This window comes from Neovison vison, chromosome X (assembly GCF_020171115.1).
Source record: "Neovison vison isolate M4711 chromosome X, ASM_NN_V1, whole genome shotgun sequence".
Taxonomy (NCBI): domain Eukaryota; kingdom Metazoa; phylum Chordata; class Mammalia; order Carnivora; family Mustelidae; genus Neogale; species Neogale vison.
The window spans coordinates 114,003,522-114,030,286 of record NC_058105.1 but is presented as its reverse complement, the minus strand read 5'-3'; the positions used below and the strand labels follow the sequence as shown (position 1 = coordinate 114,030,286).

The 26,765-nt window shown below is 43.0% G+C and overlaps 1 protein-coding gene across 2 annotated transcripts in view; it reads left to right on the top strand.

Annotated features, from left to right (window-relative positions):
• The window catches only part of PHEX (phosphate regulating endopeptidase homolog X-linked), a 205,416-nt gene that overhangs the window by 44,902 nt on the left and 133,749 nt on the right, over window positions 1–26,765 (top strand). For both annotated transcript variants that reach the window (XM_044234827.1, XM_044234828.1), the window contains exons 6-11: window positions 2,894–2,962; window positions 5,463–5,579; window positions 8,513–8,596; window positions 9,742–9,887; window positions 18,424–18,517; window positions 21,125–21,253. In XM_044234827.1, coding sequence (XP_044090762.1) covers window positions 2,894–2,962; window positions 5,463–5,579; window positions 8,513–8,596; window positions 9,742–9,887; window positions 18,424–18,517; window positions 21,125–21,253 — 639 coding nt within the window. The remainder of the gene's footprint in view (window positions 1–2,893; window positions 2,963–5,462; window positions 5,580–8,512; window positions 8,597–9,741; window positions 9,888–18,423; window positions 18,518–21,124; window positions 21,254–26,765) is intronic.

Here is a 26,765-nt window from a genome sequence, read left to right as displayed (position 1 = left end):
TTCTACTTTCCATCTCCCCATGCCCTCTGTGTTCTTCACTTGGTCTTTGTAGTATTTGTTGCATATGAAGGAGTTCCTCATGGAAAACTGTGATCCTATACCAATCTTACATATTAAAGAAAAAAAGAAAATATTTGAAAAATAATGTAGAGTTACATAAATTAATGATACAGGCATGTAGGATCCAGTTTCTATTCAGTTGCTACTAATTTTTGAGGTGTTACTTAGATTTTGTATGTTCTTAATTTGACTTAACTTTTTTCTGTGTGAATCAGATTTAAAATTAGAAAATCTACTGTTGGGATTTGTTTTATTCAGTCTCTAGGCACTTGCTGAAACTCAAGAAAGAACAGCCATAGATTTAGAGAAGATTCTGGAACTTAAAAAAAAATACTTATTTTTAAATTTACATACAATGAAATTAACTTTTTGTGATGCATGTGTCTATAACGGTTTTTTTTTTAAAGAATTTTTATTCATTTGAGAGAGTGTGCATGCGTGTGTGTGAGAGCACAGTTTGGGGGAGGGGCCAAGGGAGAAGGAGAAGCAGCCTTCCTGCTTAGGAGGGAGCCCAAAGAGGGGGCTGCGTCCCAGGATGGCAGGATCATAACCCGAGCTGGAGGCAGACACTTCACCGACTGAGCCACCCAGGTGCCCCTAGAAGTTTAGACAAGTGCACAGAGTCACACAACAGTTCCATCACCCCCCCACAAAATTCCCTCATGTTGCCCCTTTGTAGTTAACCACTTTCCCCATCCTTAAACACTGTTCTCTGTCCCTGTAGTTTTGCCTTTCTCAGAATGTGAGTAAAACTTGCCTGTGTTGTTCCATGTATCGGTAGTTCATTCCTTCTTGTGGCTGAAGACTGCTCCAGAGTGTGTCACAGTTTCTCCTTTCACCAGTTGAAGAGCTTTTGGATTGTTTCCAGTCTTTGGCGATGATGAATAGAGTTACTTGTGGGGTTTTGTGGGAGCATGAAGTTTTTATTTCTCTTAGATAACTCCCTGGGAGTGGGATTGCTAGGTCATATGTAAGTGTGTGTTTAACTTTTTAAGAAACTGTCAAATTGGTTTCTCTCTCTCTCTCTCTTTTTAAAATATTTTATTTTGTTGACAGAGAGAGACACAGCAAGAGAGGGAACGCAAGCAGGGGGAGTGGGAGAGGGAGAAGCAGGCTTCCTGTCGAGCAGGGAGCCCGATGCAGGGCCTGATCCCAGGACCCCAGGATCTGACCTGTGCCGAAGGCAGATGCTTAGTGACTGAGCCACCCAGGTGCCCCTCAAACTGGTTTCTGAAGTGGCTTTGCCCTTTTGCGTTCCCACCAGCAGTGTGTGACTGATGCAATTTTTCTACCTCCTAGACAGCTTTTACATTGTCAGGTTTTGCTTGTTTGTTTGTTTTTGCCATTGTAATGACAGGTAGTGGTATTGTCTTGTTTGTGACTTACATTTTCCCAATTATTAGTGCTGTGAACTTACTTTCCATCTTCATATCTTTGGTGAATTGTCTCTTCAGATCTTTTGCTTGCTTTTAAAAAGGGTTGTTTTCTTACTGTTGCATGTTGAGGGCTTTTTATATATAAATCCTTTTCCATATATGTAGTTTTCAAATATTTTGTCTCTGTCTATAGCTCTTTTTATTTTGACAGTGTCATTCACAGAGCAAAATTTTTTAATGATGATGCAGTACAATTTCTTTTTTCTTCTATGGATTGTGACAAAATTTTTTAATGATGATGCAGTCCAATTTCTTTTTTCTTCTATGGATTGTGATTTTGGTACTATGTCTAATAACTCTGTCTAGGGGCACCTGGTTGGCTCAGTCAGGTGGCTCAGTTGGGTAAGTGTCTGGCCTTGGCTTAGGTCATGATTTCAGGGTCCTGAGAGCAAGTCCTGTATTGGGCTCCCTGCTAAGTGGGAAGTCTTCTTCTTCTCCCTCTGTGTTCTCTCTCTCTCTCAAGTGAATAAAATCTTAAAAAAAAAAATCTTTGTCTAACCCTAGGTCACAAGAGCTCCCCCTGTATTTTCTTCTAGATGTTTCATAGTTTTAAGTTTTACATTTAGGTCTGTGATCCATTTTGAGTTAATTTTTGTGTGAGATGTGAGGTATGGGTCAAGGTCCATTTTTTCTTTTTTTCTGCAAATGGATGTCCAGTTGTTTTAACACATTCTTCAAAAAGACTGTCTTTTCCCCTTTGATTGCCTTTAAGGTGTGAAATTGTTTAATTTGAGAAATTATGCTTTACTTTTCCATAATAACTCCGATTATTTCGTTGTCTGATTATTATTTGTATTTTTATCCCCTATCCTAAACTTTCCAGAGAGAGTTCTAAATGTTGCAGAGATTTCTCAAAGCAGAATTATTTGATTCCTTTAAAATTAAAAAAAAATCAATCAATGTAGCACAATATTTTAGGGGTATGGAGGTAGAAAATCTGGATAATCAACTCCTTCTGGATTGGCATTTTTGTAAAATACTGCAGTGTGGAGAATACTGGATCTGGTGACAGGAGACAGTGATTCTCCTCTGAGCTCTGCCCAGCCATGTTACCTTGGAAAAGTCACCTATTTCTTTGGCTTTCGTTTCTCCACAAGCAGGGGGAAAACCAAAGCATCTCTAAGACCTATTTCAGTTCAGATAACTTTGATGCTATTCAGTATTGGTAGAGCCTCCAAAGGGTTAGAATTCCATGAAGCAGGGGCCGGTCTCTGATACTTTCTGATTTCTGTCTTTGCTGAAATACGTATTACCTGTCGCTCTGAGTGCAGGGAACTGTTTCTGTACTTTTGACAGAGACTCAGACTCTCCCTGGGATGCAGATTCCATGATTATTGTTAAAGTGGTTGGTAAAAATTTCTATTATAAGCAGAATGCTTTCTGCTTTGTTTCAACAGCTGGACCAAGCAACACTCTCCCTCGCCGTGAGGGAAGACTACTTGGATAATACCACAGAAGCCAAGTCTGTAAGTTTCCCTCATATTTGTCACTGTGCCCTGTCAGACTGTTGTTGGCTTCATAAATTGTTCTAAAATCCCTGACTCTTTATTGGAAATGAACAGCGTGACTGTTTAATGACCATGTTGCCAATGCAGGAAGCAGAGGCTTTTTATTCGCTCAGACAAATGGCACTCCCTCTCTTCGGGAAGTGTGGGCATCAAGGCTCCCTGCCCTCATGATGGAGCCGGGGAGACAGCACACCCGAATGAAGCAACCAAGAAATGAGCCTGCAGCCTTTCCTTAGAACTGTAGAGAGCTCACTGTACATTGCAGAAGTAAACTGTGGGATTTTCCTGGGTTCACATAGTCAGTGAGTGGCTCTCAAATCGTATGGCTTAAGAATCACCGGGAACATCCTGTTAAATGTCGATTCTTGGGCTGCAGCTTAGGAGAGGCCCATGTAGGAGACTTGAAGTGGGACCCCGGAATCTGTTTTCTTAACAGATGCTATGGGTTAATCCAAGGTTAATGAGAGCCAGATGGGGGGGCGCCTGGGTGGCTGGGAAACCTACTAGTTTCCTGGAAATTGGAGTAGAGCTGCTTCATTCCTGACACTTTAAATTCATTTTGGAAACATGGTTGAATTTCCAAAGGAGTCCCAGACCCAGGGGATCCTTGTCTAGGGAGTTCACTGGTTTCTGGGCCAGCCTAAGAATGCAAGAACTTAGACTGGGAAGTGTTGGATCCCAAGGAAAGTCCCTGCCCCTTTGCTGATACTAAACCTTGTATCTAGAAGGTTCTAGAGGGCAGGAAGCTAGGTAAGATCTTAGGCAACTTCCTTGGTGAGGACACTCATCAAAGAACATTGGCATGTTTGTATTGTTCAACAGTGGATAGAAGGAACTTTTGCCAGTCTGTGGGCACCTACCTTTTTTTTTGGAGTCACCGCTCTGTCAGCAAGCAGGCTTGAAACCGTGTAACCCATCAGTCAAGTCCTGTGGATTCTACTTCCAAAATCTCTGTTCCCTCTGGTCCCCCCTCTGTCTTTACTGCTCTAGGTACTCGATGTTAACTCTCATCTTGACTATAAGTAGCTTTTAACTGTTACCTCCTCCCCTTTGTTTCACTGCCTCCTCAGCCCCAGTGGACAAATTCTCTTCTTAGAGCTAGCTCCCAGCATGCTTTTTGCTCACATGGTAGGCTCCGAATTCCTTAGAGGGAATCCAAGGCCTCTTCATGACGTGACCCCAGGGCATGTTTGTGGCTTCATTTACTTTTGTTTTTCTCCCAATAAGGGCAGCTTGTGCACCTCACAGGAGGGCTCTTCCCTGCTCCTTCCAGTGCTCTGTGCTCATTTCTCCAGTCTGGAATTCTTCTCTACTTTTTGAGTTCCCAAACACTTAGCAGCTTTGTTAAGGAACTGATTTTGGTGTCTCTAACACTGCAGTTAGTAATTTCATGTTTATTTCCATCACTGGATTACACACTGAGAACCAGACTCATTCATTATGTAATTTTTTCATCTGTGCCCCCCATAAGCACAGAATGCCTAGCAAGACATCCTATACATGTGTTAATAGAATAAATAATTTCTTAACTTGAGTTGGGAATTAGAAAGCATCGTTTCTGATTAAGATTATTTGCAAAGCTTGCTTACTGATTAGCAAATATTTATTAAGACCCTGCTATATGCCAAGCACTGTATAAGTCTCGAGGTCATAAGCATAGCAAAAATAGCATATAGAATCAAGATGTAAGGAAATTGTAGTCCCATAGCACAGCTGTGCAATAGTTTATGATGTGGTGTATTGAGTTCTCACAAATATGTCTGAAAGGAGAGGTTACCCTCAACAAGATTCTACAGTTTCCACAGAGAAAGTTCCCTTTCCAGTGCCATATGAATAGCCTGAAAATAGGTTTACGAACATGCAGAGGGGAAACTCTGTATTTGCTATTTGCTGGGTTTCTCTTTATCATTCCTCTCTTCTTTCTTTTTTCCCTGAGTAGTGAGGAGAACTTTGTAAAATCCATACAAAACTGAAGAGACATAGGGCTGCAATCACTGGTTCTTTATTGCTTAGTGTGGAAGGTGGGTACATTGAGCTGGAAGAGAATAAATCAGTTTCCAATAGTCTTCATGGATCATTCCTCCTGCTTTTAGCAACTCTTCTTTCCCATTATTTTATTAAAACCTCATTGCCTGGGAAGAGGAGTCTGACCTTTAACTTTCCATTCTGGGCTTATTTGGAGATGTTTCATGTATCTATAATATCACTGGTTGCCAGAAAACTAGTTCCCTTGATCCTTGGTGGCTGGTGTCTTTGACTGTCATGGAAGCAGCCCCCCCAATAGCTGCCACTCTTCTTTGTCCCAAAGTGGTTGGCGGATGGTTCGTTTTGCCTCATGCCTGAGTATAGAGTGATATTGAAGAGCATTTACTTCCACCTGCTGTTTTTGCTCTTCTCTGTCCCTGAAACGTACTTTCTAATAGGCTGTCATGGTCACTTGCTTCTTTATCTCTTACAGTATCGGGATGCCCTTTACAAGTTCATGGTGGACACAGCTGTGCTTTTGGGAGCTAATAGCTCCCGAGCAGAGCATGACATGAAGTCAGTGCTTAGACTGGAAATTAAGATAGCCGAGGTAAGTCTTAAACTCTTTTTTTTTCCTTCTCCTTATTTTAAAAGAAGTATACCATAAGTGAAAATATATATAAAAATGACATTCTGTGGCATTGTCCTTTGGGTCCAAGGTAGAGCTCATAGCATCCCCTCTGGAAAGGAACAGGAAGAAGAACCATGACAGAAAGAAGAGCTCTTCTTTCCTTCTGCCTCCCTGCTTTAAGTCCAAGGGCCATATGCCACCCAGCCATGGCCAAATAACAGCATCTGGGAGATCCTCTGACTACCTTTTCCTGAAAGACTTCTGTGTGGTTCCTATAGAAGAATAGTTAGTTAAGAAATTCATATTGGGGACGCCTGGGTGGCTCAGTCGGTTAAGCAGCTGCCTTCGGCTCAGGTCATGATCCTGGCGTCCTGGGATCGAGTCCCGTGTCCGGCTCCTTGCTCTGCAGGGAGCCTGCTTCTCCCTCTGCCTCTGCCTGCCATTCTGTCTGCCTGTGCTTGCTCTCTCGCCCTCTCTCTCTGATAAATAAATAAATGAAATCTTAAAAAAAAATTCATATTGATTTGGCTTGAGTGAAGGTTATTTTTCATTTAGTTTACCCTTTATACCAGTTCCACTCAGGCTCAGTCTGACCTAAAATCGGGGCTTTGGGAAGTCTGTTCACCCTTCCTAATACTGGATATACAGTTGGATGAAGAAAAGTGTAGAGGACATGCTCGTAAGCATTGTTTAGCGACCATTCTGGTGCTTCCTTGTACCTAACCCTGTTTTTTATTCTTTTCTTGCCCCACTTAAATGTCATTATGGCACATGCTCAGTTCTTTGTAAGTTGCCTTAAGTTCTGGCTCAGGGTAGAGACCCAAGAACAAACTTGAGGGCAAATAATGAGAAATTCTCACAGGTTTAACTTTGTTCAGAACATAACTTCTTTGGTAGAAGAACCAAAGTGCAAAATCCCTGTATATTCTTAGGACCAGAGGAAACAAATGAAACCCTTAGTTGGATGTGAGTCCAGGTGTTGCTTGGTTTTGTGCTTGATGAGGCGGTGGGAGGGTATTGAGGTATGAAGTAGGGATGATTGATAAGGGTCAGGAGGAAGTAGTTTCTCTCAGCTGCAGTGATGTACATGCATACATCTCTCTAAACTCTTACTTGCGGAGCAGAAAGTTCATTCATGCATGTCACCTTTGAAGGCTGTGTGAACACTGCTGCAGATGTTCTGGAGTCAAAGACTGGGCCTCTGAGCCATGTCTAGAGGCCATCTGGATTCCCTTCCCAGGCAAATAGGAGACCCAGAGCTCTAATTTGGACTGAAGCTCTGGTGTAGCGGGGTGGGGGGGGGAGGCCTTGCCCTGAGCCAGGGATTTGGACCAAAAAGGGAACTAAAAACAGCTGGGCTGAGGCAAGACTGGGAATTGTTGAGAGGCTAAATGAAGTGACAAATCCATGCGGTGGTGGTGGGGTGGGGGGCGAACGTAGTTGGCAGGGAGCTGAAAACAGCTCTGAGGCCAAAGGGCTTCAATCTGGGGCTGTGAGCCCTAGTGGGGGAGGGAGGAGTATGGACATTCTCTGAGGCAATGATTCAGATAGAGCCAGGAAGCTTTTTGAAAGATTCATGAACTCTCTCCTGTGGAGGGTGAGGGGGGAGAAGCCAAGGGCACTGAAGCATAGAAAAGAGGGGGCAGATGTCCGTCACTCAACCCTGTGGGATTTTTGTCTTCAAAAATCTGTGGTGCACGGATTTTTGGCCAGCTGGTAACTCTTACTTCCATCTTTTATACCCCTAGGCCATTCAAAATTAGTGGAACACATAGTACTAGGGAAACTTCTGAAGCTAGAGAGACAGGACAACCTAGCCAAGCACAAAAAACGTCCTTGGAAATATAGCCATGGAAGTGTGCATTTAACCAATACCAGCTAGAGAGATGTGTTCACAAAGGGAGGGCACATTGGTCGAGTGGCCCTTGTGATTGGAGCCAAGTAGAGTTTAATTGGAAAGGCTTGACTGAGAAAATGAATTTGGGCCAAGTCTTGAATCTTAGTTCAAACTGTGGGAGTAGTGATGATGGATGGGGGTGCCCGGGTAGGAGAGGCCTGTGTGAGGTGTGAGGTAGAAGGTGGCAAGTTTAATGCAAGGGAACCAGAGGATGGAGGACCTTAAGAGCACGGTGTGGTTTAGGACTATGAGGAGCTACTTCCTGTCCACAGAAGTGATTAAGATGGCCCTTGAGGAAGATACTCATTGCTGCTTTTCTTTGATTCAACATAGCTTAGATTTGGTGTTGGCGCAGTGGCCAGGAGCACGAGTATTGGGAATAGAAAGAGTGTCAAGAGTGAAGGTTGGAGATATAGACTTGCAAATATGTGTTTGAGTGGTAACGGAACTCATTCCTCGAGCAGTGGTGACAGGGGTGGGTCTCAAGGTCGGAGAAAGCAGAGGGAAGAGGGAAGGGGAGGTAATGTAATGAGCTGTTAACAGAATGATCACAGATGGCGGTGGTATCCAGGTAGTCTAGTGCTCTTTAGTAAAAGTGTGTCCCAAGGGATGAAGGGATGGCCTGTGGTTCATGAGCGCTTTGGGTCCTTTTCTGGATCCCACAGGTGGAGGTGGAGTGTTTGTCTCAGTTGCGTAATCTCAGTTTGGCTGTCAGACCTGCGCCAGGAATAGACTTTTATCCATCCACATTAGAGGTGAGGAATGGATTTAGGAAGTTATTTTTGGATTGAGGGGAGTGTTTCACACTGAACGGGACAGGAAAGATTCTTTTTATTATCTTCATCTTAATTTTGCCTGAAGTGATGGCTTTTTTTCCCTCTCTCCCAAGTGGAGCACTGCACCAAAATCTTGAAAAGCTTTATGATACTCGGCAGATGTTTTGGCACATGTAGAAAGTGGTCATGCATCAAGAAATGGTTCATTTGAAAAAATAACCAAGGTCTCTTTCCAACAGATAATGATTCCACATGAAAACCGAACCAGCGAGGCCATGTACAACAAAATGAACATTTCCCAGCTGAGTGCTATGATTCCCCAGGTTGGTGAAAATGATCGAGGAAATGTTATCTTAACTGGTCATTTTACAAAGCGATTGTACATCCTCTGTGTATGAATTTTTGCCTTTGTGAAACCTACCATCAGTCTTAGTGGTTATCATCATGTTCGTGAGTCACCACCTAAAATATCCCCTGCCAGTGCATTAGGGTGCTTCCTCCTGTGGGGAACAGAAAGCCTTTCCAAGAGTGGCTTGAAAACTTAAAGCCCATTTTCTTACATGACAGAGGTCTAGACGGAGGTGGTTGTTGGTGTTGCTTTTGCTGTTGAACAGTGTTGTCAAAGAACCACGTTTGTTCTTTCCACTCCGCTCTCCTTAGTGTGCCGGCTTTTTGACCTCCCGTTTGATGACTCAGGCTTGCCAGGTGGCAACGGTAGCTCCGCATATCACGTCTGCCATCAGCCAGCAAGAAAGGGGAAGGGCCAGTGATAGTTAGGTTTCTCTATTTTACCAGGAAAAAATACCAAAGCCTTTCCAGCATATTCCCAGATGTCTTCCCTTTGTGTCTTAAGTAGGACTGGGGCCTGTGGCCATCCCTGCTTACAGGGGAGGCTGCGACTGAGTAACTGGTTGTCCAGTTCAGTAGTGGATGCAGGCAAGGGAGGTTAAAAAAAAAAGGCTGGAAATGACTTTTGGGGTAGCCAGCTACAAATGCCAAGAGAGTGATGCTCTGGAGGGGACACATATTGTTTTCCTAGTTCCCCCCTGCGTAGGTAAAGCTGCCCCAGAGGGGAGACCAGTAGCGTAGCCTGGCCTGAAGCATCGGAGTGTATCCTTGAGTGAAGAGTGCTGTGAGCTGGCGGGGTGTGAGGGCCAGCTCGGGAGGGAGAGGAGTGGGAGGTGGAGGGGTGTGGGGGGAAGGGAAAGAACGAGGCCCGGGGAGCTGCGGAGGGAGGGAATGTGCTGTCTTCGGGCAGATGGTACAGAACGCACGGGAAGTCTGTGATACAGGCGGTAGGTCTGGGTAGCCTGTGACCAGTAGTTTCTTTTCTAGAGCTGAGCAGTTACATCTCTAACTATTTGGTCAGAAATGACAGGCCGTGGAGTATGTTCTGTCTTTGCCTTTCTCCGTGCTTACTGCCCAGCAGATGTCCCCTCACTCTGTGTTTTTCTGTCTCTCTCCTCAGTTTGACTGGCTGGGCTACATCAAGAAGGTCATCGATGTGAAACTCTACCCCGGCCTAAAAGACATTGGCCCCTCAGAGAACGTGGTCGTCCGTGTCCCGCAGTACTTTAAGGATTTGTTTAGGATATTGGGCTCTGAGAGGAAGAAGTAAGAGCTTTCTTGTGTATTTTACCATGACTTTTGTTTTTCCTTTTAAATTATCAGGCTGTCCCTCTCCCATCCTTGGAGTCCTGTTGTTAAAGAAAGTTATCTCAAAAGAGTTTTAGGGGAAATGGTGGTGCCCTTTGTGACAAATTGGCCCAAAACATTGTCTGGTGTCATTTACTTGCTATGATAGCAGCAGATACACAATGTTTCTGCCCCTTATTTTTGGCCTTTCTCCGTATTTTTCTCTCTGAAAGCCTCAATTGTTTCCTACTTTTAGGAACTACTTATGTAATGATGTTATTTTCTGAGATTTCTATACGAGCATCTCTTTTTTTCCAGTTCATTCTTGGCCCTTGGCTGCTTTTTTTCCTGCTTTCTTTTCAGCAGTAAGTCACTTTGTTGCAATATAGCGAAGGACCTGTGTTGAATAAGAGTACTCTGAGAGCTGTAGAAAAATTGCACTGATGAAATAACTTCAGGAACTGTCTGGTTTTTCTTATTTCATATTTATTTTAAAGGTTTTATCTATTTATTTGAGAGAGAGAGAGCGTGCGTGTGTGGCATGGGGGCACGGTGGTGAGGAGCAGAGGGAGGGGGACAAGCAGACTCTGCGCAGAACATGACCACACGGCAGGGCTCAGTCCCACGACCCTGAGATCAGGACCTGAGCCAGAATCAAGAGTGGGGCACAGTGGACAATTAACTGGTTAACTTTAACTGGCTGAGCCACCCAGGCACCTTGGTTTTTCTTATTTTACTTATTTATTATTATTTTGTAAAGATTTTATTTATTTATTTGATATATATAGAGAGAGAATGAGAGAGAGAAATAGAGCAGGAGCAGGGGGAGAGACAGAGGGAGAAGCAGACTCCCCGCTGAGCAGGGAGCCCCAGTGCAAGGCGCAATCCTGGGACTCTGGGATCATGACCTGAGCCAAACAGCAGACGCTCGATTGACTTGAGCCACCCAGGTGCCCCGTGGTTTTTCATATTTTAAAGAATGTTTTAGAATTGGTTGCTTTGCTACTTTAGCGCTATAGACAAGAAGATCCTTAAAATGTCCATGAAAGAGAATTTTACATCTTCATGAAGCCCTTCAGATTTGACTACAGAAGATGAAGCACAGCAAGGTCAAGTAGCTTTACAAAGGCAGTTTCCTAAGCTAGTTGCCAGACCACAATTGAAAATCGTATTTTCTTATTTGGACTTAGGGCTGTCTTGCCAGGAATTATGTAAAAAGAAAAAAAAAAAAGATGCCTGCAGAAGTCCTAGGAATAAAATTTAGCGTCCATCCCTCCCTAAGGAAACACTTAAACACCTTTGAAGAGCTCCTTTTCCTTTTGAGATGATATTTTATGATAAAATCAGTATGTGTTCATTGAGGAAAGCATACAGAAAAGGGAGAGAAGAAATGATAAATTTACTTAAAATTCTACCATTTAGAGATAAGCAGTGATTCGATACAAATTTTCTAAGTGAAAATTGAATCTAGAGGTAGGTTAGTGGATGTGTGGGGGAGAACCTTGCCCTTCAAAGTGTGCTCTGTTTCAGTATTACACTATATGGTAATTAACTAGAATTTAAGTTAAAAAAAAAAAAACACGGAGAAACAAAGTGTGCTCTGTAGACCAGTAACGCCAGCAGCATCACCTCAGACCCTTGGTGGAAATATTGAATCCAAGGCTCCTCCTCCAGAGAGGCGGGAACAGCGGTTCTGGGGTGAGGCCCTGGAATCTGAATTTTAGCAAGCGCCCCTGGAGAATCTTTCATTTAGTGTTTTTGGGGGGAAATCACTGGGTTTGAAGACCGATTCATGTTAAACACCATTATGCCTAACAGTTTTCTTTGATCTTTTAAAAATGTTGTTCCCACTTTATAGATGAGGAGACTGAGGTAAAGTTACTTCTGCAGGACAGACTTTGAAGAGGGGGTAGAACTGAGAGTCTAAATTGGTCGCCCTCCTTTCTACATCCTGCCTCTGGCACACAAGTCCCTGTATTGAAAAGAGACCCTTTGCAGACATTTCGCTGCTAGTTTTGCCGATAGTCGATAGTCGGTTCCCCTAGCGTTGCCTGGGTTCCAGGGTTCCAACGCATCGGGGGTTGGTCTCAGCAGGTCACGGCGTGACTGCAGCTTCCCCTCTTGTGTCGCGCCCCCTGCTGACCTGGCAGTGTTAGGCTTTTCTTTCAGGAGTGGCTGTGGGGGTGGTGATACTGCCTCCCTGGCAGGCTGTGGTGCCAGGCACACACACAAAAACGGGAGCAACAAGACCCCCCCCACCCCCCGAGGTGGCACCAGAGGCTGCACTGGCCCTTGCAGTTCAAGGGAGTAGGCCGTCGGGCCAGGGCCATTTGGGGGGCCAAGCTGGAGGCTGCCTGTGGGGACAAGGAGTTGGTGTTCAAGGTGGAAAGGGACTGAAGATGCCGTGATGTGCTGGGTCCTTCACGTTACGCCCGTCTCTTCCTAACTCTGTGTTGAGTGAGCTCATGCGAACAGTTGGAAATGGGAATATTCACACCATGGAAATTGGCAAATGCTACAAATCAAGTTTTTTTTTTTCTTGGAAAGCCATTTGTGAAACATTTACTAGCACATCACTGTTTGAGAGGTGCCGCAGATGTCCCTCCCTTTCTGTCCTTCCCTTAGCTCTACCCCGACTCCTGACTTGCAGATGCCTCAGACAGTTAACCATCTCATTCGGTCTGAGGAGCAAAGTGGGAGGAGGGGAGAGGCTGAGGAAGGATGGGGTTAGAGAGATTTTGCTTGGGGTCTTCCTCTGGGCAAGGCCTGGCCTCATGGAGATCATCTGCATCAGTGCTCTCTCTTTCTTTCTTTTCTTTCGTTTTTTCAGCAGGCTGGCTGAAAGCAAACCGTTGGAGATTTATCCAAGCCTCTGATCTTTTCTGTCTTCAGTTTTATTTTAATACAAAGCAAGCACAATGTACATTAAAGTGAGATGACTCTCCTTGGACATATGCTTGCAGAGGCTTGCCTGGAAAATGTGCTGTTATGTGGACCTCTTACAGGGCTCAGTGCTGCTGAGGGTCATCTGGGGCCTTGTTGTTCAAAGTATGACCCATGGAGACCAGTACAGGCCTGGCCTGGCAGCTTGTTAGAAATGCAGAAATCAGGCTCCACTCCAGACCTACTGAATCATCATCTGTCATTTAGTAAGCTCCTTGGGGGGGTTCATATACACACTAAAGTTTAAGAAGCACTGATCTGGGATTTAGAAATTCCTGGTTCAGCTGCGTGTGCAGAAAGAGGAGAAGATAGATTTTTCCTGGACCAGTGGTTCTCAAACCTGACAAGCATCAACACTTCCTGAAGGGCTTGTTAACATAGACTGCTGGGTCCCATCCCGCAGCTGCAATTGATGAGATCTGGGGTGAAGCCTAGGGATTTTCTAGCAATTTCTCGGCGATGCTGAAGCGGCTGGTCCGGGGACACACTTTGAGGACCTCTGCCTTAGGTGTACGTTTGAGCAGTCTCTAGGTTTTAAGAAGATCCCTTTGGCTTTTGAGAACCTTTGAGAAGAACCTGTTTGGCATTCCTCAGGTAGTTTGACTTAGAGGAGCATCCGCCAGCTCTGGAATCTGAAGACCAGATGTTAGTTCTGTGTTTGCCACAGACTTGCAAGTCCCTCGAACTCTGACCTTTGTTTTCTTCATCTGATAATGAGGATAATAATAACCAGCCCATCACAGTGCCATGAGGATCAGAAAAGGGACTTAATGAATGCAAACACATGCAAGCTGTCACTAATTGACAAGGGGCAGCAAGAGCCTCTATAAAAAAAAAACAAAAACAAAAAAACCCAACAACAACAAAAAAAAACCAACAAAACTCTTCCCAGTCAGAGGCTTTGGGAAATGAATCCATGTTGCTCTTTTAATGGTGGGTTCTCTCCTGAGATGTTTTGCTTTCCTCCGCTTTATTTATTGCCATTTGGGGAAATTACCATACTGCTGAAAATGCTTTTTGGAAAAAAAAAAGATATTATGAGTTATTTTCAAGGACTGTTGTTGAATATGATGTTTATTTCGTTTTTTTTTTTTTTTTGATATATCTGAGCATTAAGTGGCAGTGATTCAGTCATTACTGTTGGATCTGTTTCTGGCCTGGTGATATTCTCACTCTGAAGCCCGGCTCCCCAGCGTTCTGTCGGCGTATTTATAACCCACCGGAGCAGCTCATCAGCGCCATTGTCTTGCTGTGCGAGCTTCCCTGCATTCCATCTTCCAGCTCTCAGAGGGCTTGTTTTGCTATCCTCTTAGCAATGCCTTGCCCATGAAGGCCTCACACACTGTTCTTTCTTCGGACAAAGCATTTGGGGTCTTTTGACTGGCCAGGAAATCTGTGCTGAATTAGAGGCATTAATTTATCACCGTGTGGCCTGGGGAAAAGCACAGAGCGCTTGGGGTTAGACCCACTTCCGTCTGGTATAGACTCCATTGCTTATGACGCCGGGTCTCCAACTTGTCTGCACACTGAACTTAGCTGGGAGAAATTTAAACACAGTGTTTATGCTGGATCCTACCCTAGAGATTCTGATGTCGTTGCTCTGGAGTGGCCTGGGCATTTATCTGGACTTCTTAAACACCTCATGTGATCCTAGCAAGTTGGAGATGCACTGACTATGCGGTCACGAGCAGTTCCTTAATGGTTCGGGGCCTCGAGTTTCTCTGTGTGTGAGACCGTCCCATAACACCTCTCCTGTAGTGGGGGCGCCCACGCTCCTCCAACCCCAGCACACGTGCCCCGCACTGCCTCTTCCGCCACCCACTGTCGGCCACTGCCGTCGGGCCCATCCTACCAGCATCCCCAGGGAGCCTGGCTTATCACTGTGCCCTTGAGGAAATAGCTTCGGAACCCCTGGAAGTGTGTCTCCTGGCCATCGACCGTTTTCTAATCTGCACCCGTGGTTCCACCACACCTTTCAAACCCGGCAAGCCATATTTTAAGGTGGAAGAACATACTGACTTTGTGCTCCAGGCTCGCCTCCTTTGGCACTCCAGACACTGGGCTCTGTTAGCTACCTGCATTGTCTTCTCTGTGGCAGAACTTTCTGCCTATCTCTGTGAGTGATGACCCTGCTCGCCATCTTCTCCAGTAAATAAGCTATTGCTGATTAGCTTGTCCGGAGTTCATATTCCTGCCTCACACTCCTAAACCTTCCATTCTTTAGGTCTGGCTCCAATCTTGTTCCTCTCATGAGGCTGAATCTTATACCTCAGTCTGGGATATGCTGCTTCTGGTGAAGTGTCCGGCATGTGTGTCTGGGTGCTAGGGTCCGCCACGTCGTTAAGTATGCACTTAACCTTGTTTCTCCTGTTCAGCTCAAAGCTCCAGGAGATCAAGGACTGTATCTTTCTCACCTTTCCATCTCCCCAGCACCTAGAACTAGTAGCACATATCTGGGTGGTCAAGATGTGCTGAATGAGTGAAAGAAAGTACTTATACTTCCTTTCGTGCACTTAAAATATATTTCTTCAAGTAAAAAACCCAATTATATGAGCAAATGGAAATCTGAAGTTCTGGGTGCCCCAGCGAGCCTCTTCACTCTCTGAATGTAGGTGCCCGACTCCTATTTCTTTATTGTATTCAGGGCATCTGGAATGATGGTTGGCCAACGGGAAGTGCTCAGCAAGCACTTCTTGCTCAAGAAGTGGCGGGGGGATGGGAGGTTGGGGTACCAGGTGGTGGGTATTATAGAGGGCATGGCTTGCATGGAGCACTGGGTGTGGTGAAAAAATAATGAATAATGTTTTTCTGAAAATAAATAAATTGGAAAAAATATATATATAAATAAAATCTAAAAAAAAATAAAAACATAAAAAGATAAAAAAAAAAAAGAATACAAATGTGAACTGAGAAGATCCAAAGAAGTGAACTACAACTACATATTTACCATAGTAGGCTGAAATGTAGTAGGCTGGATGTCGCTGCTGAGAGTGCTGTCTCTGAGGGGAAGTATGCATACCTCAGCGTGGTCCACTAGGTCTGAGAAGAAAATTAGAGAATTTTTGTGTATCTTCATTTTTTTTTCCACTGAAAAGAGAATTAGGCTCGGTTGAGTCCTATATAGATGGTCATGGATCCTTCATTTGATCTGTTTGGTGCACATGAGAGGGAGGACACCGTCACCCTCACGGGTTTGTCTTCAGTTGGTACATTGAGAAAATAATCTCAAGCCATTTAATTTATACCTATATATTAATGAATTGTTTCAAGTGGTTTAACCCCCACAGAATGGACAATCAGCTTAAAAAATTTTTGTAGAGAATCAGGAATCAAAGCTATTACTCATAATGTAAGAACAAAGTGAACATCAGGAAAATGGCAGTCTAGTGCGCTATCTTGGTTAGCCAGATGACGAGGTAAGAAACAATGGTGGTCTAACCAGATCTGACCAGGATATGTTCAAAATGTTTTGAAATAATCAGGAACATTCTATGAAAGAGGATTTGTATCTGCTGTTACTGTTGTAGTAGCCCAATCCTATGTGGATAATGTGTCTTGAAGAATTAACTAATAGTGTTTGGGCTTTTAAAAATATCTTTGTTTCATTTTATCTTTTGAAACTCCTATTTCCATATTTGTTAAAAGCATTCCTAATATGTTAGTACATTAGTATATCTCTATATAAGTTAAAATAGCTGTACAAATACTGGGTGAATACACTGGAATGTATTTAATTGCTGAGAGTGTACATCCACTGGGTTAGAGTGCCATGCAAATGAGAGTTGGTTGTTCTGTCTTATTTTATTTTATTTTTAAAGATTTTATTTATTCATTTGACACAGAGAGCAAGGGAGCACACAAGTAGGGAGAGCAGCAGAGTGAGAGGGAGAAGCAGGCTCCCCACTAAGCAGGGAGCCCAGTGTGGGACTCGATCCCAGGATCCTGGGACCATGACCTAAGCTGAAGGCAGCCAGCCGCCCAACCAACTGAGCCACCCAGGAGCCCTTCCCCCCCCTTTAAAAATTAACATACAATGTATTATTTGTTTCAGGGGTATAGGTCTATGAATCATCAGTCTTGCACAGTTCACAGCACTCACCATAGCACACACCCTCCCGAATGTCCATCACCCAGCCACCGTATCCCCCTCCCCGCCCCCAGCAGCCCTTAGTTCCTTTCATGAGATTAAGAGTCTTTTATGGTTTGTCTTGCTCCCTGGTCCCATCTTGTTTCATTTTTTTTCCCATCCCTGCCCCGCCACGACCCGCCACCCTGCCTCTCAAATTTGTCATATCAGAGAGATCATATGATAATTGTCTTTTTCTGATTGACTTATTTTGCTTAGCATACCTTCTAGTTCCATCCATGTTGTTGCAAAGGCAAGATTTCATTTCTTTTAATGGCTGCATAGTATTCCGTCACATATATATTTTATCACACATCACATGTATCTTTATCCATTCATCTGTTGATGGACATCTAGATTCTTTCCATAGTTTGGCTATTGTGGACATTGGTGCTATAAACATTCGGGTGCCAATGCCCCTTTGGATCACTATATTTGTATCTTCAGGTTAAATACCCAGTAGTGCGATTGCTGGGTTTTAGGGTAAGAGTTGATTTTTCTTAATGGGCCAGATGCCATCTTCATGTCACATGGATCTAACATGGCTGGATGACCCAAGAGCCATCACAGAAATGTGTATTATTAGCCACCATGGTAATGGCACAACTGTGAGGGGATGGGTCATTAAAAATTCATCGTCACTATTGAGTTAGAAATTAGATCACACATCCTTCTGAGGTCAGGACATCTTTTGCTTATAGAAAAAGGCAACAGTTAACAAAAGGTAATGGGTTTTTAAAAATATCTGTTATGGGCACTACATGAGTATATGGGCTTGTTCATATGTTTGGAAATAATGACAATAAAAAATCTGGTATTTACTCTTTATTAAGGGTTTTTTATACTTACTTGAACCTCACAGTAAACCTATAAGTTAGTGATCATCCTCATTGTATGATAAGAAACCATAAAATCAGCAAGTTTAAGTGACAAACTCAGCTCATATAAGTATAGAATCAAGGTGCAAATCTAGATAATTGGTATTGGCCAATATATTAATATTTGTTCCCAAAAGTAAGAATTCATCTGCATTTTTGAGGTCACCTAATAATTCCAGTGTATGGACAGTTTCTAGATAGAAAAGTCTAGGCTCAACAATGGATTCCATGCCCTGAGAGGGAAAGCAAAACGTTGACGCTTAAGGCCTCGGGCTGGAATCTTCATTTCATCTCCCTGTATTAAGTGGTGCAAAGCAAGCCAGTTTTGGTTGAGCTTATTGACACTGTATCATCTTATATCATTTCTCAAGTGCAAGTTCTACAGCCAGTTTTGGTTGAGCTTATTGACACTGTATCATCTTATATCATTTCTCAAGTGCAAGTTCTACAGTTTTCTATGAGCAGAGGTCCCTCCGTGGAGCTTGGCAAGCAGTTTTCCCCAGGGTGTTCTGTGGAGTATCAGGTATCAACCTAATTGTAATAAATGCACATTTCTCTCTGCTAACAGGACCATTGCCAACTATTTGGTGTGGAGGATGGTTTATTCCAGAATTCCAAACCTTAGCAGGCGCTTTCAGTATAGGTGGCTTGAATTCTCACGGGTAAGTTTGAAGAAGATTGCAATGTTACATCACTGGATAACTTTACATGCTGGAACAGTCTGTATATTGACTAATCCAATAAAAATCATCTTTAGGGATAGGACAGAGGGAATTTTGCAGCCCAAACTCTACTCTTTTTTTTTGATTTATTTCTTTTTATTAAGTGAAACCTTATGTACTGTAAACTACACACAAGCTGTACTTTGGTGAGGCCATATAAAGATATTAGGGGCAAGATTTGGGACTGACATCTTGTTTTCACTCTCTCTTATCGACCTATTCCCGTTTTTCCCAGTATTTTTAACTGGGCCACTGTAATTATAGTTCAAATGTATCTTAGTGATATATTTGTAACTATTTTTCATTTTCAGTATTATAAATATTCAAAATGAGCATAATACACATATTAGATAATAAAGTTTCATCTTAATTTAGGGGTAGAATTTTGTCTTTTTTTTTTAAAAGATTTTATTTATTTATTTGACAGACAGAGATCACAAGTAGGCAGAGAAGCAGGCAGATAGAGAGGAAGGGAAGCAGGCCCCCTGCTGAGCAGAGAGCCCGATGTGGGACTCGATCCCAGGACCCTGAGATCATGACCTGAGCCGAAGGCAGCGGCTTAACCCACTGAGCCACCCAGGCGCCCTAGAATTTTGTCTTTATCTTGACTTTCATTCAGTCTTTGAAATTATCCTAATTCTGCTAGGCCAAAGAGGCCCAAATCTAGTCTCCCCAGGGAACCCAGCTCAGCTGCCTCAAACACTTTGCTTCTTTCCCCCCTCACTTGGTTCTTTGATTTTCCCTTCACTCTCTCACTTACATAGGTATTATTTTGCCTTTGTTTCACAAACTTTTGTCTGAGTAATTTTCCCATTATTAAGGACCTAATGGTTTTCTGTTTGTTTGTTTGTTTTGCATTTTAAATATTGTGTGACTTTTAAAAGGTATTTTAAATTTATTTTTCTCTCAACTAGAAGTGAGTGACATTTTATAACAGTGCTTTCATTTAACAGATGCTTCAGTTATTAGAGAAACAGGTAAATACTGGAATTTTTGGAGGGTCATTACTATTGAGCAGTAGCACAGTTATTTTGGACACATTTTGGCTCTCAAAGTCACTAGATTATTGAGTTTTATAGAGAACATCATAAAACAGCTATATTTATTGAGGTCATATCAAAAGGTTAAGTTACAAAACAAGTAGATTTTATTTAAATATATAAATATATATTTTTATATGTGCCTATATATACATGTTCTATATATATATGTGTGTATATATATATATTTATGTTTATATATATGCATGTGTATTTTTAACTCCTGTGGATCACGTAAAATCTTTTCAGCCCTACTGTGAAGCGAATAAGAGAGAACGGTGTGAGAAGTAGTGTGTGAAAATGGGCGGGTTGGGTATGAGGAGGGGATGTTTCTTCAGTGTAGAGAGCTAAATATAACATGGAGTTGCCAAAGACAGTTGTAGGATCTCCCTCTCTAGAGATTTAAAAAATACATCAATTTCTTCTGTCTGTGAGGGGTTGTGTTGCCACAAAGCAGGCGGAAGTATGGAGCGATGGATCTAAGCATTAAGCCCGCGTCAGCCGCAGCCTGGGGCTAGCGTGGTGCAGGCCACGCAGCCACCGTGCTCAGGGCCTCCCTGCCTTGCCGCTTGCCTTCAGTTTGCATTTTGAGTGCTAAACTTCCATCCTTCAAGGTCATTTTAAACACTATTTCTTTGCTTTCATCACCAAGAGTAAACCTTTGAGCCTTCCAAGTCCTGCTTTGGAACCCCCTCGCTTGTTTGTAAATGTTTTCCTATAATGACTTAATTGGGACAGATGGGAAAAACATTTTCATCCTTTTTTTTTTTTTTACTTTGTTACGGGTGTGTCCTTTGCTAAATAAGCCTCTTGGGTTGTTCACATGGGCCATGTTGTCCTTGGACTTGTGAGTGTACTACCCAGAGGAAGGAGACCCTTGCCGGGCAGGAACTTTGATCACCCATTGATAGTAGACCTTTCCTAGTGGAACTTCAGTTACCAATAGCTATTTTTTAAAAAGATTTTATTTATTGGTTTGACAGACAGAGATCACAAATAGGCAGAGAGGCAGGTGGGGCTGAGGGGGGGGGGAGCAGGCTCCCTGCTGAGCAGAGAGCCCGATGCAGGGCTCTATCCCAGGACCCTGAGATCATGACCCGAGCTGAAGACAGAGGCTCTAACCCACTGAGCCACCCACGTGCCCCTACCAATAGCTTTTAAAGGCTGTCTAGACACTTGGATGGGCCAGCATCCACTCATTTCCCTGCTAACTGAAAAAAAACTGTGCCATTCTCCTAATCCTTCATTTAGTGGGGAAAATTGAAAGGAAAGAATAAATACATTATTTTCTACCATCAAAATATTTTCATTCCGTTTTAAGTCTAACTAGGAACAAGCAGAATTTATTTCTTCGTCTGATTTCATTGTCTGCTTTTCCATGAGACCATGTATATGGGTTGGGGTGTGCGATGTTTTGTAGCCTGTTTTCTTCAGGTTGTGTGAATTTTTTTTTCAGCCATAGGTTTTATCCAAGTGAACCTCAATCTGGATCAATTGTCTCCCACAGGTAATTCAGGGAACCACAACTCTATTGCCTCAATGGGACAAATGTGTAAACTTTATCGAAAGTGCCCTCCCTTATGTTGTTGGGAAAATGTTTGTGGATGTGCACTTCCAGGAAGACAAAAAGGAGATGGTAAGTTCTGCTCCCCCCCCTGGTAAGAGCCATGGCAGTCTGCCGGGTCCAACGTGGACATGGCCAGCAGGCCCATAGCAGCTCTGAGAGTGATGAAACTAGATAGAATAATAGTTCAACTTCAAACCTAGAATATAGTCTTGAAAGTTCAGACAACTTAGAAGTGAGAAAAGAAGCATGACGTTATGTCACCCAGTGTCTGAATTTCTCCTGTAGAAGTTAAATGTGTAAAGTCGATGCTTAGGAACAAAGAGGGCCTAGAAAATTTTATGAAGAGATATTGGACTTTGTAATTACAAAAGGTAGAGCCTCTTTGTTTTAGAGATGAGGAAGCTGGAGACCCTGAGACAAAGAGATTTGTAATATATTTAATAACTATTAAATGGTTTAGAAATAGAAATAAAATGCAAGGTTTTTTTCTACTTATGCTGTGTTCTGGAAACTTCAGAGGTGTGACATTTATTTCAGAGACAATACTGTGTGTGTCTATTTTTTGTTGTTAACCTAAAAAGAAATCCTTTTATTTTGGGAATTCCTAAGCATATACAAAAATGGAGTGAGCAATGTAATGAGCTTTTCTGTACCTATGATCTGTGGTAATTTGCAGTTGCCGTAATGGCGTTAATGGCCCAGCCAGATCTATCTGCTAATAAAACATGAGGTTTAGTTTCATTAATTTACTCAACAAATACTTGTTGAACACCTGTTATATGCCAGGCACTGTTCCAGGCACCTGGGAAACAGCCGAGAACAGGAAAAAAGGTCCCTGACCTCATTGAGTTGACATTCTGTTGGGTGGGGGGACAGAGAAGTATGTTGCAAGATAGTAAGGACCCTGGAAAAAAGAGAAAAGGAGATCAAGGTATAAAGGAATTGGGAATGCTATAAGGTGAGGGCGTTTGGGGCAGGTTACAGGATTCATTAGGGTGGTCAAGGAACGCTTCACTCTGAGGCTGATGTTTGGCAAAGATTTGAAGGATGTGAGAGAATTAGATACGGCAGCTATCTGGGGGAAGAGCGTTCCAGACTGAAGGAAGAGCTGGTGCAAAAAGTCCTCTGGCTGGGTTGGGGCTGGAGCACTCAAACAATAGCAGGGAGGCCCATGTGGCTGGAATGGAGTGAGTAAGGGTAAGAAGTAGGCACTGCAGTCAGAGCAATAATAGAGACGGTGGCATTTTGTAAGGTCTTACAGGCCATTGTGGATTTTTATCCTGAGTGCAGTGGGGAGCTAATAATGGGCTTTTGAGAGGAGGCTTGATGTGACCTGACTTATGTTGAAAGGATCCCCCTGCTGCTGTGTTGAGAAGAGACTGGAGGGAGTCAAGGACAGAATCAGGGAGACTAATTAAGACTGTTGAAAGGAAGGGGCACCAACTCTTGATCTCAGCTCGGGTCTTGTTCTCAGGGTTGTGAGTTCAAGCCCTGCACTGCACTCCATGCTGGGTGTGGAGCCTGCTTAAAACAAAACAAAACAAAAGACCATTGGAGGGACCAGGTGAGAGATGATGGTAGCTTGGACCAGTTGGTAGCAGTCGAAGTTGGGAAAAGGGGTTGGATTCTGAAGTAGAACCAACGTAATTTGCTGACAGATTGAGTGAGGGATCTGAGACTGAGAGCTTGGAGTCTGATTTCAGTGGAAGCAGGAAGTTGCTGTTAACTGAGAAGAGGAATGCTGTGGAAACCAGATTTGGGTTTGGGAGAGACCAGGAAGTTAGTCGTGGCCATGTTGAACTTGACAGGTCATCAGACTTGCAGTTGTGAAGATGTCAAGGAGGCAGTAGGTATGAATCTTGGCTTGAGGACAGAGGTTGGGGTTCAAGGTTGGAAGAGAGAGAAGAAGGTGTGAAATAGTTGTCCAGGGGAGAGGGAGAGGGAGTAAACTGAGGAAACGTGGTTACCCGGAGGCAGTAATGGTGTAGATGAGGTTGAAGGTCATGAATGGAAAGACTCCTCACCCTCACAGTGTGTTCTTCTTCATTTGTTTCTGCTGCATGGGAGGAGAGAGTGTATTTTGAATTAGAAACTTGGATTTAGCCATGGTGGGGATTTTTTGGTGTGTATTTTCTTTGTGATGAGTTATGGTTTATGAATGCCATGAAGCAAAGTATTTAGACATAATTAACTAATATAGGGCAGGAAAAATAATCTCCCTCTACCCTTCCAGGTTCTTGAGATCCCACTGTGGTAAAAACACAGATTAACAAGAGAAAACCAAACAAGTTTAATAAGGCATATACCTCCTGTATACAAGGGAGAGACTCAGAAAAACCAAGGAACTCCCAGAAGTGGCCCAGGCCACCACCTTAATTACCATCCCCAGCTAAGGAAAAAGAAGATGACAATACGGGGGCACAGGGGTGGGCAGGCCAGTGTTGGGAGGTTACCAGGAAAAGCACAGTAGACAAAAGATAAGGTTATTATGCATATTTAAGTCCATGCTCTTCTCCATTGATCAGAGCTTCTAGAGATGAGAGTCATACTCCTTTTCCTGAGACAGGAAGATACCCTTGTAAGGGAGCTTTCCCTCCTAAATGTTAATTTCTCTCACAAAAGGGTAGCTTTGACTCTGTTTTGAGAGGGTTCCCTGTGTCTGTAACTTCTCAAAAATAATCCATCCCAAATAATCAGTATGCCCAAGAGATATATTCTAGGTATATTTCACTAATAATGATCTATTGTAGTCATTCAGATGAGAATATATGAGCAGCTTGGATGCAGGTGCTCAACAATCACTGATTTTAAAGGCAAACAGGTAAAGTCTGTTACATCACAATAATTCAAGTAATTGGTATTATGCGCTGCTATATAGTATGAACTGTTTGGTTTTATGTGTTAATACTGTGGGGGAGGAAGAATTTCCTATACCCTTCAAAGCCTTTTTTTTTTTGAAGATTTTATTTATTTGGAAGAGAGAGCGCATGTGTGCACATAAGCAGGGGAAGGGGCAGAAGGAGAAAGAATCTCAAGCAGACTCCACACCGAGCAGGGAGCCCGAAGCAGGGCTTGATCTCATGACCTTGAGATCATGACCTGAGCCAAAATCAAGAGTCCTATGATTAACCAACTGAGCCACCCTCAGGGTCCTTTTAGCTGGACAAAGAATCAAATTGACATGAGATGGATCAACAGGACAAAACCAAATTTAGCTTTGTGCATATAGAGAATCCACACAGACATGAAATTTTAAAGACTGGCACCATGAAGCTTCCATGAGCTCCTGAGCTCAGGAGAAAGGGGAGGGTGTGAAGATACAAAGGGGAAGAAGACCATTTGCAGGAAGGTGAGAGAAGATGTTTGGAAAAACGAGCTGGCCCTGCTATGCCCATAGATTACTTAGGTACAGAGCAATCTCTGTTAATAGCTCTCTTCCTCAGGCACAGGCTTGGCCTACCGCTGTAAATGTAGGCAGCTGAGGGGGAGGTAAGGAACTTTTCCTGAATTTGCTGGGTTTTGTTTGCTTTTGACTCAAAATAATCTTGCCAAGGTGGCCCATCTTGGGGTAGTTAGGCCTTGGCCCCTACAGTAGGTAACACATAACTATGTATTTGCTGAAGTTTTCCTTGGAATACCTTAAATCTAAGTATATTTACCTGGACTTCTTCCCCCCACCTTTTTTTAAATGCTTTGGGGAATTTTCTGCCAAGCTTGAGACTGTATTTGAACCTGTAATTCTCCTTCTTGCAAATAATTCCACTGGAGAATTAATGTCTTATTTCAGAATGCTCAATATTCCTATTGCGTGTTTTCTTTCACTCTTTGCTTAGAGTAAATGGATTGAGAATTTATCAGATAATCACAGTGGTAACATTATAAGCTTTGGGAAGGATATAAAAACAATTAAGGCATAGCAGAAGGTTTTTTTGTTTTGTTTTTTTGTGTGTGTGGTTTTTTTTGGCAGTAGAAGAATTTTAAGTAATATGAAAGGTATGTGGATTAATTTGTTTTTCTCAGTTTTGGTGTGAAAGTCCCCTTTTCATGTGTTAGGGTGTAATATTCTAAAATAAAGTTGATTTTGGCAGTCCCCCCCCCTTATTTTGATATACATGGGACTTGGAAGTAGTGGGATAGTTACACAGATACTCATCTATTTTACATAAAACTGTTTTCCTCCCTTAAGCTGAAGCTATTTGCCTCAGGGAATACTTAAGTTGGAAACTTATAAGAGAAATATCTGACTTTTTATAGCCTTGCTACAGGGCTCTCATCCAAGAACCACCTGGAACCACTGATTTACTTGAAAAACATTCTGTATTATTAACTACAGCCCAAAGAAAAAGAAAACCAGAAAGATCCCCAGTGGGACAAATTCCAGAGACTCTAACTCCGAAGGAAGGCTGCTGTTGTTCTATTTACAAAAAAATTGCTAAGCAGATGGGTACATTCAGAAGGTTAAATTTCAGGTGCTTGTCAGACTTGAACGTATACACAAATCAAACGAGGCTCTTCTTGTAAAAATGCAAAATCTCACTGCATTTTACGAAGGATCTTTTTAACTTAGATCTGGGTGAGGACCGAGAACTTGGATAACAAGTTCCCAAGTCGTGCTGATGCTGCCGATCCTGGGACCACACCTGGAGTAGCAAGGCCTTGGCAGCACTCATTTGCTTGCAAACAGTTCCCACCAGAAGCCCGCCCCTGGCCAGTGGGAGCCGGGTAGGCCGTTGATTGGGACACTAGTACTTTGTTTACCAAAGCCTGTTGCTTTAGTGCAAGTAAGTGCTTCAGTTTTTTCAAACCATTGAAAAACTTCCTTGTTCAGATTGGTTTAAAAGGACCCCTGGGTAGGGGTCTCCAGGCCTCTTGTTATTTATTCTCCGAAGAACTGATTAGTTTTCCTTTGACAGCTGGTATTTAGGTTCTTCCAAAGGGCTTCCTGCTTCTCCTCAGTAACCCTTTGTATAGTCTCTCTCTCCCTCTCTCTCTTTTTTTTTTCTTTGTATAGTCTATTAATGGCAGATTTGGCCCAACTACCTCTGCTTGGCATCGTTTGTTATAGAGGGCAGGAGAGAGTAGTCCCTTTGAGGTTTCCTTTGTAGAGGAGTAAGCCCCCCACCAACCAGGGATCTCTTCCTTTTCACTGGGGAAAACACGCAATTCAAAGTTGCTATTTCTTTTCCACTTCCCATAGGCAAGTGTGCGTGTGAGCACATGTGCACACGTGCGCACATGAACACACACACACAGACACAAATATACGTTCGTACTATTTTACTTACACATAACTACAGGAGTTTTACAAATTTAATTAGAAATGGGAGGGAATAGCATGTAAAAAAGGAGAGTTCTTCAATGCAAAGCTCCCTAAAGATGCATATGGAAGATTCTTGTGGTTTTTGATACCAGGATACGGACTTAACCCACGTGGGACTGGCTGTAGGCCAGGCCAATGGAGTGAGAATAGATGCAGAACTCTTTGGGCAGTAGTTGTCTTTGTTACCTAGAGTGGCACTATCCAGAAGAACTTCAATATAAGCCATGCATGTAATTTTACATTTTCTACCAGCCTCATTAA